Source organism: Oculina patagonica, chromosome 10, assembly GCF_052425735.1.
Source record: "Oculina patagonica isolate OP01 chromosome 10, crgOcupat, whole genome shotgun sequence".
Lineage (NCBI taxonomy): Eukaryota > Metazoa > Cnidaria > Anthozoa > Scleractinia > Oculinidae > Oculina > Oculina patagonica.
This window is the reverse complement of record NC_135767.1, coordinates 22,304,407-22,316,677: the sequence shown is the minus strand read 5'-3', so window position 1 is coordinate 22,316,677 and position 12,271 is coordinate 22,304,407. Positions and strand designations below refer to the sequence as shown.

The 12,271-nt window shown below is 40.3% G+C and overlaps 1 protein-coding gene across 3 annotated transcripts in view; it reads left to right on the top strand.

Moving 5' to 3' along the window:
- LOC144628871 (uncharacterized) overlaps nucleotides 1–12,271 on the top strand; it is a 76,294-nt gene that overhangs the window by 48,360 nt on the left and 15,663 nt on the right. For all 3 annotated transcript variants that reach the window (XM_078486975.1, XM_078486976.1, XM_078486977.1), the window contains exons 7-24: nucleotides 165–314; nucleotides 739–900; nucleotides 1,227–1,433; nucleotides 1,934–2,764; nucleotides 2,907–3,001; nucleotides 3,313–3,441; nucleotides 3,604–3,721; nucleotides 3,912–4,090; nucleotides 4,455–4,658; nucleotides 4,824–4,925; nucleotides 5,330–5,618; nucleotides 5,857–6,054; nucleotides 6,950–7,187; nucleotides 8,352–8,514; nucleotides 8,797–8,988; nucleotides 10,160–10,344; nucleotides 11,074–11,212; nucleotides 12,000–12,098. In XM_078486975.1, the coding sequence (XP_078343101.1) occupies nucleotides 165–314; nucleotides 739–900; nucleotides 1,227–1,433; nucleotides 1,934–2,764; nucleotides 2,907–3,001; nucleotides 3,313–3,441; nucleotides 3,604–3,721; nucleotides 3,912–4,090; nucleotides 4,455–4,658; nucleotides 4,824–4,925; nucleotides 5,330–5,618; nucleotides 5,857–6,054; nucleotides 6,950–7,187; nucleotides 8,352–8,514; nucleotides 8,797–8,988; nucleotides 10,160–10,344; nucleotides 11,074–11,212; nucleotides 12,000–12,098 (3,680 nt within the window). The remainder of the gene's footprint in view (nucleotides 1–164; nucleotides 315–738; nucleotides 901–1,226; nucleotides 1,434–1,933; nucleotides 2,765–2,906; nucleotides 3,002–3,312; nucleotides 3,442–3,603; nucleotides 3,722–3,911; nucleotides 4,091–4,454; nucleotides 4,659–4,823; nucleotides 4,926–5,329; nucleotides 5,619–5,856; nucleotides 6,055–6,949; nucleotides 7,188–8,351; nucleotides 8,515–8,796; nucleotides 8,989–10,159; nucleotides 10,345–11,073; nucleotides 11,213–11,999; nucleotides 12,099–12,271) is intronic.

Below are 12,271 nucleotides of genomic sequence, written 5' to 3'. Positions count from 1 at the left end.
TATACACGTGCATGTGCTTATTTCACCCCGATGCTTATTTGGGGTTTCTTTTGAACACTTGCTTGGTGATAAAAGCCGGCAATTTCGAAAATCGGACATTTCATTCTCATTGTTTACCTTGGTGATGAATTGTTAAATTAAACATTTTCGTCGTTGTTTTTCAGACACTCCGTGTACGTTCGAAATTGGTCTTTGCGGCTGGCAGACATTCACCAATATGTCAATCAATGGACTTCAGGTCACGAGAACATGGAGAATAGCTCGTCATACATGGCCAGATGCTCCAAATGACTACTCTTACTTCTATTCAAACGGTACGTTTAATGTTACCTGAGAATCTAAGTTTGTTTTACAATGACACTACGTGCCCGAGTTTTCTATGAGCAATAGTCAACTCGGTTGTTATCAACGAATAGTCATATACAACAATGGAAGAACTACATGTAATCTGATTCATTTTTCATCTTTGAGCAGGCTCGCAAACATTTTGGTACCGTAGATTTTTGCGTTTGCCTCGGGTTATTGTTAGCCCAGTGAAGGTTCAACTGTGACAATATGTATAACGCTTATTCTAATACTTAATTCGTTTTTTAAACACTTTCTGTTTCACTTTTTGGATCTGACTGGTATTACCGCAATTCTATTCATTGAACAATCTTTGTGATTTTTTCCTTTGCTGCTTTTCTACTTGTAATATTGTGCAATTAGGCAGGATAAATATATATTTTCCCATTTCAGGAAAACGACTTCTCATCGGTAATGACCGCTGGCCAACAGTTGACGGGCGTGCAGCCATCATCAGCCCACGAATCACAAAACTTTCCCAGTTATGTTCCATAGTGTTCTTTTATCGCGTGGTTAAACAAGGAAGAGCTGGACTGTCACTCTACATACAAACAGGTTAGTTAAGTATGGTCTCAGGTCTAATTTTGCTTTGAAATCCGTGGTTGGTCACGGGTAAGCCACACCTCCTCTCGGTTGCCTTCTTAGAGGAGTCTTGGCTGGCGGGTTGGGGGATGGTGTACAGAAAAGGGGAAGGAAGAATGAGGGACTCCTTCTCTTCCTCCTCCTCCTCCTCCTCCTCCTCCTCCTCCTCCTCGCAGTCCCAGCCCTTTTTTCTACCTATTGTTACAAGGAAACAGGTTGTCTGCATCGCTCTGTCACAGCACGAGAATTCAAATGTCACATTGACTCATTTCTTTATATGTTATTCCACCTTTTCACAGGGACATATCCTAACATCGAACAGAGATTAATTTGGCAAGCAAAAAATGTTGAGGTACCGAGTTGGAGAAAAGTCGTTGTTGAACTTCCGAATGACATTAATGAGTATAGACTGCTGTTTGAAGGAGAATACAACAAGACGACGAATTATTGGACGAGAAACTTTGTCACTATTGATAATATAGAATTAAGGAGCTGTTCACATAAAGGTAAACTAGTTCCATTACCCTATCACGCTTCTTATACCTTAATATTAAATACCAAGAATTACCTGCCCGTTCTCCCTTTTTATTGCCTCTCGTTCAGTTGCTATAAGCCTCTCTTCAGAAATCGAACATTGTTGTGTGAGCCTCTCGAAGTCAGTCTTGCTTGACTTGCTTAGCTTATTGCTATCCCTCTGCATGAAGGGAATGGTAAATGTTTTTCATCACAAATGTTCAGCTTTTATTTTGTTCTTCTTTTAAGTTGTAGCCTAGATGCCGTTATGGACCCTTTTTTTGACTGTGTCCGTCTACAGTCAAACTCGAAGAGTCAAAGTAGGGTTTAATGCCTTATTCCAACACGCAAACAGTGTACGTTGAGTACCCAATCTTATCCCTTTATCGCCATCTATTGCTCCTTACGTTATGATTATTCGATTGTTTTTTCTTGTTTTAAAAGCTGTATATGATTCTTAAGAGATCTGATTATGTATTTTTTTTTTCTGCAGGAGAACACCGCATTTCCAACAGTGTATTTAGCGACAACATCCATCAAGCGATAAGCTACACTTCTGTGGCCGATGGAAGCGATGCACGACCTCGATTCACCACCGAGCGTTGTAAAATCACTGACACGCCTGCTTCTCCCTCAAACATGCCCCAAAAAGCCGCTATTTCCTTAGATATCCAGGACAACAATTACACGCTCGCCAACAACTTTATCTTTGGAAATCGCTTAGGTGGAATCCAAGCGCATTTAGGGCGAAGCGACGGAACAAGCTTACCAAGAAGCTTGATATACGGCAACACGTTCTCCAGTAATGCAAATGGAACAATACTTGTAGAAGAGAGGAAAGAGTTGAACCGCAATTACAGCTTTGTTAAGATTGTTGACAATGCCTTTGGTAGTAACATGGGTCAGGGTAGCACCATTAAACTTTCTGGGGTGCAAAGCGAGATCTTAAACAATTTCTTCTACAACAATTCAGGATTACACTCCATCGAATACGACTTTTCCAGCGCTTTGTTCAAAGAACAGAAGTGCGAATTGAACACTTTCTACCTAAACAAAGGTCTTGGACAAAACTACGGTGTGACCGTCAAGTCCAACGGACCGATGGAATATCACAGAAATAACTTAAAGAATCCGTCCAATCTTTACGAGTTTAGTTCAACAACACAAGCAGTCTCTGATCCTATTGAGGCGGCAAGGAACTGGTGGGGAGTTGGGATCGACTCTTCAGTTGGTTTGAGAATTTACGAGAAAGAGGATGATTACAGTCTTGCTAGTGTGGAATTTAAACCTTTTAAAAAGCTGCCGCCAAGAAATATTTTATCCAGTAAGTACAACAGAAAATAGAAAATCTAAACGTAGAATAAAAGGAAGTGTGTCCTTGTAATTATTGTCATCCTCGGTCAGTTAGCCCGTGATTTAAAAGTTGAATTCCCCTGTTTTACCAGACTTCTTACGTTATTTTTTAGTTGGTTGTCCTGCTGACTGGCTGAATGTAGAGTCAACCTGCTATGTATTTAGAGGTGGAAGTAGGACGCTAAAGGAAGCCAAAGATTATTGTCAGGTATGCAATTCACTTAGCCAGTGGACCCATCAGAGACGTTGATAAGTAACCTGACGTTTCCTTGTGGCTCTATGCTAACACCACATTTGGAGTTCTTACCTTTGTTCCCATGATACTTTGCGAGGCTTGCCAGTGTGGCGGGAAAAAATATTGAAATAAAAACGCTACAGAATAGCAAATATTAAGAATAACAAATCATGGTGTAAGGCGTTCTTCCTCCGTTGTGATAAGGAGGCAACTAAATCATAATTGCTACTACCTTGCTTGCCTTACGCTCGCATCTTTTAATTTTAAATTTGCTTCTTTTTCAGTATTACGGAGGACATGTAGCATCGACGTCCATACCAGATGATATGGAATTTATCAACATGGCAATACAAGCATCAAGACCAGATGGAAAACAAACTGTTCCCATATGGGTGACAACAGAAGCAGACTTGGTATGCCTTTGTATATATTATATATTATAACCAGAGAGTTGAATAAGTTATTACATAATGCATTACGCTTATTTATGTATGGGGCGAAGCCAACCAAAAGATTAGAAGTTGCCGTTGTGGCTCGTGCTGACTGACAAATTAGAACATCTATTCTTTTAACAGGAAGAAGAAAATGGTGGCGAAGAAATAAGTCCGCGTTGTACAGTGATGACGCAAAACAGAATTCAAAAAGTTGTTCCATGTACCAGTCTTTATCCTTTCGTCTGCACAAGAACTGCTGGTAGGTTTGATTTGATCAACCAGAGAGAATGTCATTCCCAAGATACATTTCCGTGAACTTATGGTAGTTTAAAGCCTAGAAGAGCACAAGAAATAAATTGAGTATAATTTGCTGCAAACCAGATATCATACTTGGTGCGTGTTAATTCTTGTATACTTAAGCCTCTACTGGCTTATCTTGTCTTGTTTAGTTATCCGCTGTCCAAATGGCTGTTTCCACAACGGTGACTGTGTTGGTGCCACGTGCTTCTGCTATCGAGGGTGGACTGGACACGATTGTTCTCAGTTTCATTGTAATGACGTACACAACTGTTCTGGCAATGGTCAATGTGTGGGACCAAATGTGTGCAAGTGTACACCGGGATTTATTGTAAGTTTGTCAATAAATTACGAATTCAAGAGACCAGTAAAGAAGTAGTTCGCACTTTTGGGATAAGCATAAGTGCAAGTACAAGAACATCTCGTTAACGTTCGGTTCAGAATGTCTTTGTCTTTGTCTTTGTCTTATGTTTGTAATCGTGCAAAATTATCAGCGGAGAACCAGTGGTTGTAAAAGAGGAAACGTATTCGCATGCCCTTAATTCAAGCCTTTCATTAATTAGAATTTAAAAGTGAAAGAAGGCCAATAAAGGCCTGTCATGTGCTATCACAACTGTGTTATCAGTGATGGATAAGAAACGAGAAGGCGACGTAAGCACGTTACTTAAAATTATTCTTTAAATATTCTCTCTCAGGGTCGAGGCTGTACCTATTCCTACTGCACCAAGTATCATCGTTGTTCGACTTGTTCCCGGGAGTCAGCTTGCGGCTGGTGCGACAGCTCTCAACAATGCATGCCAGGAACCTCTGTTGGGCCTTATGCTAAGCAGTGTCCAGATTGGTTTTACTACACTTGCTACACTGTCGGTAGCGTTAACCATTGTTCAAACAAAATACAGGTAACTGGTTTGCAGGAGCAGTGAACATCCATTGAACTTCCTTTAACGAAGGCATTAGAGAGATGGTCGTAAAACTAAATAAATACGTTTCTTCGCTAAGGGTTTTATCTGTTTTTTTTTTTGCTCATAATTATCTTGCTAGACACTGATGTTCTTATTTTGTAGAGGGTCGACTGCACCAACAGGCAATGCAATGGCACCCAGGAGACAACTACCTCAGAGTCATGTCAGAAATGTGAAGATCTGGAGAAGTGCTATAATTACGTGGTAAGTTTTTTTGTGACACAACTAAATCCTTAAATTTAACCTCTTTGGAGGACAAAGACATAAACTCTTAAAAACTGAGGGAGGTTTATGTTCTGACTCCCTCAGAACATAAACTCTTATCGTCTTAGTCAAACTCTTATCATTTACTTTAACTTTCACTTAACTCTTTGTGCTCCTTTTGATGAATATGACACAAACCCGAAAGTTACCTAGTGTGATGGACTAGCATTCCATACAGGGGGAGTGGAATGCCCGTAAACATTAGAAGGAAAACGTCAGAGGATAGAGTAGGCTGTGGTGGATAAGTCATCTTCATGTATCTTGCTTCTGCAATCCGAACTTCTAAGTTATCATTATAAAACAATATCACACTGTTAAAAACGATCCTTTGAATTCTTTTACAGGAACAGGGCAAATGCAGAGCGTGGAATGAAACGCGTTGTCCTCATGGCCTGGTGCAAGTGGATTACAAAGATCCAAACCGAATAAATAACACTCTAATACGAAGCAATGTCAAGGTTATTGATCCCAACACCACCATCATCTACAGCTGTCCCGTCATCCTTCCTGGTCAAGACTTTGAAACGTCAGTGTTCGTTGTTCCTAGGGGCCTGGAAATCAAAGTTGGTGACGTGTTGTCCAGTGCACAAGCTGGCGGCGTGATGCACAAAGTTAATGTCACGACAACAACAGGTAAGATTTCCATGAGTAAAATACGAACAGATAGATTTTATCTGGTATAGTAACTGAGTGAGTTTGTTCTCTTTAGCAGCACAAACGTGGATATAACGTTTTCATTTTAAGTAGGAAATGAAAGTATTTTAAAGCATCGGAGAGTTTTCGCCTTGAGGTGGAGCCCAAAGAACCTTATTCTTGTACGTCAATGCCTTGATGTCTTTGTGACTCTTTTTTTTTCTTTTACAACCTACAGGTCCTTACATGATATTGATTGGAACACCTTCAAAGATCGAGGACGTCATTCAGTACGCGGATTTTTCGCAGAAAGTTTCTGCAGTTGAACTGGAGGACGAAACGACAGTGGATGAGGAACCCAACTTAGATGATCTGTATGGCTTAATGGATGGGAATATTCAGCTTAACGACACCGACCTTCATGTGATACCTGCCGGTGAGTTTTTATCAGTATTGGATAGTATATTGCCGTCTTGTCTTCCAAAACGTTACATTGCTTCTTTATTACTGGAGCAAGGGTCTTTTTGTTAAACCAATCTCGACCGATTTGGTTACAATGTCAGTTCAGCACATTGTCGGTGTCAGTGACAGTGACAGTGACAAGGCCAACGACAGTGTCAGTGACAGTAGCACTGACATTGATTGACAGTGACAGCGGTAGATCTAGAAACAAAGACAGTGACAGTAACAGTGACAATGTCAGTGACAGTAACCGAGGCAGTCACAGTGACACTGACTGTGTCAGTGATAGAGACGGTGACAGTGGCTGTGACAATAACAGTTACAGTGACAGTTAGAGTGGGCGTGACAGTAAAAGTGACAGTAGCAGAACAAGAAACAGTGATATTAACAGTAACTGTGTTAGTGACAGTGACAGTGACGAATGGAAAGAGATTGCTGATCAACTTATTCAGGCTGCTTTACACGATTATCCTACACCAGGTGTAGTGTTTTAACATGTCTTAACAAAATAAGAGATATGCTAAATAGGGAAACGTAATTAAACGGTATACATTTATTTTGCGCTATTTTCCTTATTATTTTGTCTTGTCTGTAACTGTGCTCACATCATGGTTGGCTCCTCCTAAAAATTGTTTTGCAATTGGTATGGAATTTAATGGAACCGAAGCCAATTGTGGAATTGCTTTCATTTTAGGCATCCTACTGATGAACGGTTACGGCAATTAGATTTTTTCAGAAGCGCCATTACGTTCAAGGTATTTCCCCTGAGAACAGATACTGACCGACCGGATAATAGAGTTAATAGACTTTCTGTACTCAATTACGTATTTGTGTTATTCTAATAAAGTTCTCTTGAACTTGGCTTTTAGACACGTCAGTTTTCAAGTGTGTGGGGCATATTTACAAAGTGGACGATGATCTAGTATCCTCCCAGTTTCTGGTGATAAGCAAAGATCACGCTATAAATGTTAGACCAGGAGATGTAGTGGTGTCTGCACAAAGTCACGGGTTTATCGAGAAGGTGGTTAGAATCAATCAGACTTCAGATATGGTGTTCATGGAAACAGAGCTTGAGAGGTGCACAGAGAACTCTACCTGGACTACCAAGTAAGTGCGTAACAAAGAATGATGATCACGTTCATTCTATGTACATTTATAGTTCACCACTAAATTTTCTCCGATTCTGATTGGTTTAAATTGAACACGTGACGCGATAGTGCCCGTCCGCCGGAGGGCACTATCAGCCCATAGTGCCCTCCCGTGAAAAATGCCCGGATCGATAGTGCCCGCCCGTGACTGTTTGTTTGTAAACAAGCTGCCTGCAGACAAAAAAACCCAACCAAATTTACTGCATTTAGTGGGTTTCTCGTCTGGTTTTGTTTCGTTTGTTAAATTTCGGCTTTCAATTGAGTTTTTTATCCTCAAAAGTAAAAATAATTCACGATGCGTGTTTTTGTATGTGCGCGCGGAAGAAAATTTAGTGGTGAACAATAAAGACAATAGAGTGTTTCTATCTCGGAACTATCGGTCTGATAGTTGCCCCTTGGAAATTTGATGTTCTTAAAACTAGCATATTTGCCCTCGAAGCTTCGCTTCTCGGGCTAATATTTGTTTTAAGAACATCAAACTTCCGCGGGGCAACTATCAGCCGATAGTTCCTCGACAGAAACACTCTATTGTTAAAATAGTGTCAAGAAACCAAAGGGATACTGTTCTGACGCACCACTTATGTGTGGAAATGAACTTTCTGATAGCCGTGCGCGTGTGGTAGCGAGTAATGAAATCCCAAATAATGGAAGCAATGGTTGTTGTTGCTGTTGTTTTTCCTGTGGAATAAAATAACATGGAAATATTTTCTTGTCTGCTGGATAGTTCTCGAAACCAGAGATTTTTCCTTTTTCACACATTCACTTTAGCAAAAAAGTACAGTGGAATCCGATTTCTTGAACTTTCAAGGAAAGCAGATTTGGTTCTAGAAATCAGGAGTTCGGAAAAATCTTGGGACAAATTGCAGCGTTTGACTGAGAGAAGCAAATCCAACGAAGACCACTCTCGGTTCGATGAAATAAAGAGTTTGAGAATTTGAGGTTGCACTCTGTGCTGCGGCTTATTTTCGAGCTTTCTTTGACTTTTTATGTACGAATGTAACAAACAGAATTTAAACTAAACAAAAAGCCCGCCTGCAATACGTTGTCAAAAAATTGTTTAATTAAGAAAGATTCGTTGGCGGTTGTGAAACCACATTCAATTTTTTCTTGTCTTCTTTTCAAGGTTCAAGCCTCGTCTGCAAGGTTCGACATCAGATGATGACGTGATTTGTTCCGGGGGTGATAACAGCTATGGCTTGATAATAACTGAACCTGACGGTGAACAAGAACAGATATCAGTTAATGATTCCATCATAGGAAGGAACAGTAATCCCTTCATCGCAAAGGTAACGGAAACTAAACAAGGATTGTATCTTGTCAATCTTGTCTCGAAAAACGCAGTCATCCAATTAACATTTGAGATTTAAGCGAAACTTTTACTCGCAATTTAGTGTGGCAAGCACAGGACTCCCTCAATTACAAATTGTCTTTCAAACTGGGGGATCAGTCATATATACCACCAGTCGATTCATGCTGCAAAACAAAGATTTCTTCACCGATTCCCAAGATTAGAAATAATTCTTCCATTTACCTTAAACATTTTCGATTGTTTACTTTCCTGCTTGTAGGTAGTGGAGGCACACGTGATCGAAGACTTATTACTGATTGAAGTTCTCGCAGTGAAGTCTGTTTTAAACGGTACAGCTGTTGCCATCGTAAGATTAGATCAACTGCACAAGGAACACAGAAGGTACAAGAGGGACGTCGACAAGGAAAGGATAACATTCAGTAAGAGTCATCAAGCAGAAAATAAGCTACAGGTGAGTAAAGAAAAATATAGGTGAAGTGTTTACATTCGAGGAAATTCATTTAAAGGAGTTATGTTACGGGGATTTCCCAGATTTTTGGTCTAAACTGTTCCGAAATTAGCGGAACGTAACGTAACTTTTGGGGGTTTTGAAAAAAGTTGAACCGAGTTCAACTTTTTTCGCGGCTGTCTGCGGTTACGCAACGATTTACCCAATCATACTTTTGGATTTCGTCACATGACACCACTTACGTGGAAAACCATTTTGTTTTAAATCGCCCATCGATTTACTTGGGAAAACATTCAGATGTAAAAACGCTTCTCATCAAGAAAGTCTTAACATTTCAAGAAATAAAAGGCATTACCTTTAAACATCTAAATTGAGATCTAACCTTAATTTGTGGATAGAAATCATCTTACGTCTATAAATATCGATTTTTTGATGACGCACGAAAACAACTTGAAAAAGTAAGCCTTACTTTTTCAAGTTGTCAACCATTTCCATCCGAGCCATCCGCAGCCAAAGATGCTCTTTAACAGCTTCAGTGCTCTAATAAAGCAGTTTCCTGCGACACAAGTATGAATTTTGGCTGTTCAAAAATCTGGTAAAAATCCGTGACATTGTCCCTTAGAGTATAGTGCGGCGTCAGTTGATCGGTCGGTCGCCTAATGACTGCTAATGACAAGCGACAAACTGATTTAATTTCTTACTGACTAAGCGACTCAGTGAAGAAGAGACTAATTGTTCTAGTGACGCAGTGACAACTGACTAAGAAATGTAGTGACTAAATGACTGTTAAAGTAAGTGAATAGTTAACTGAGTGACTAAGATATAGGGCTCAACTAAGTCGTTGGGTTACCAACTGACTTTGACTACATGACTTAGTTCACAAGTTAGTAACTGAGTGACTTAGAGACTGAGGGACCGGCGGGCTTGTCAAGCGAACGAACGACATACTGACTGATTAACTGATTGACTGACTGACTGACTGACTGACTGACTGACTGACGTACTGACTGACTGACTGACTGACTGACTGACTGACTGACTGACTGACTGACTGACTGACTGACTGACTGACTACTTAACTGACTGACGCGTTTAGTAGCTAAGGGACTGGCTAGCTGATCGGTAGACTGACTTGCTAATCTGGTTCTTCATTGATTTCACATTGTCATTGTAGCTCGGCAAGGGTTACATAAATGTCCAACAGACGTTCAAAATATATGCGGACTTTATTGTGTCCATGGGCGTATTCACCGACCGAGACGAGGACGGCGACCTGATCATCACAGACGCCTTGTTTGGTTTGGAGATGGTGGGCGAAGTAATATACAACGTTGACGTACAGATTGGAGTTGAGGGAAAGTGAGTGCTTTTTAAATATATCACTTGGGAAATTTCGTTCGGTTGTTTTTGTTGCTGTTCAGTGTTGTTGCACTGACAGGGGCGAAACCAGACTCTTGCCATAGACAAGATCTTGCTAGTGGAATCTGGGGGCAAGCCCTCAAGAAAAGTTTGAAATCTAGAAGCTACGAATCTCTTCCATAGAAATTTTTCATAAGGTGTTTCTTAAGAAAAAATCAATCTAGTTCAACTGTGGATTATTTTCGCAACAAAATTTTTTTTATCGATTTTGTGTAAATCGATAAAAGTGCCACGACTTGCCTCTTGCTAGTTACGGCCCTGATAGAGGGTCTCAAAAAATCAGGAGAACGTGCTGCCTTTGTAATTACATCTGCAAATGGTTAGGCATTGTCGTCTTCTCGTAAAAGGACAATAAACTGTAGGTCCCGTCTCCTGTATCTTCAGTCTTACAGCAGGGGACGTTGAAGAACCCGCACATCATTAGCAAATTAAAGAGTGGGGCACTTAAGCTCCCAGAGTTGTGGTCTGATCTTCGTGGATAGTACATTACAGTATGTGTACAGCCCATTTAAACATAAACGTATCGAACATGCGCTGAATAAATGCATTATCATTTTCTTTACATTATTGTTCTTATTGCTATTAGGGACCTTATACGTAAACCACAACTCTTAACAAGCCGGAAGCGACAGAGGCAGCTTACCTATTTTTTAAATTTTTCTTTTACAGTCGAGAATATTACAAGAGAGATTTCGACATTCTTAATCCAAGGCAAATAGGACGAACGTTTTGCGTCCCTATCACTGGTGTGTGTATTCCATGTGCCTTTTTCCTGCAGGCGAAGGCTGAAGCAGTGGTGAAAGCTGTGGTAAGACTTGGTAGAGCAAGAAAATGGGGAGTAATCTGTTAATTTGAAGCGTTATTTAAAAAAAAAAACGTTTTTAAAGGGCAACACAATGCCCGATTCCCTCTGTGGCGCGCGTTTGCGCGTGGTAGCTGTATTCATCAAACCATGACTTAGGAACGATGAATACAACTACCGCGTTTTCCTGCATGCGCGCGCGCTGACTTTGAAGGCTAATAACTTTTTCAATATTCAACCAAACGCTGCCAAACTTTCTGACTTTATCTAAAATTTATCTAGGAATGAATTGGTAGGATCGGTTGCTGTGACAGGAACTTGATGTCACCATGGCAACGACATTTTGACAGGCATTTTTCCCAAATTAAAAATGTTCGTGTTTCTATTAATGAAAAATAACTTTAATGCAACTATATTCACCTTTTTACGGGTTTTAAGCACACTTTTATTGATTTTGAGTACTTTACAGTAATTTTGGGCGGTTTTCTGACGTTTTGAAAAAATTTCGAAATCCAAGATGGCGGATCCAAGATGGCGGCTGTTTTGGCATTATGATGTCATTGTCACGTGATGTGATGTCATCATCCGACGTGACGTCATGATACCAACAGTTAGATTTTCGGACATACTATATATCCTGTAAATTTCATTGTGATTGCTTAAATATTCTGGAAGTTACGGAGGGGGGGGGGGGGGGGGCCTCGGTCTGAAAAGATAAAAAAAAACCGGTCTGAATACGGTTAAATTTAATTTCGTTAACATATATTCTCAGTGTTTTTTTATTGTTTTCTAGCTTAAAGCTTATCTTCCACTGTCACTGAGGACTTCAGTTCGATTAGGAATGGGTGGATTCTGCACAAGAAGGGGTGGATGCAACCGCATCAATCCTCTTGTAAGTACTGCAAACAAATGTCGGCACGTTACACGCTCTTCTAAAGTCAACCTTCCTCAGTTCCCAGGTACAGTCCAACCTCTATTAAGCGGCCACCCTCCATTAAGCGGCCACGTTCCAAAGTCCCGAATTATTTGTCACAAAGCTGCTACATTTGATACCTCTATTAAGCG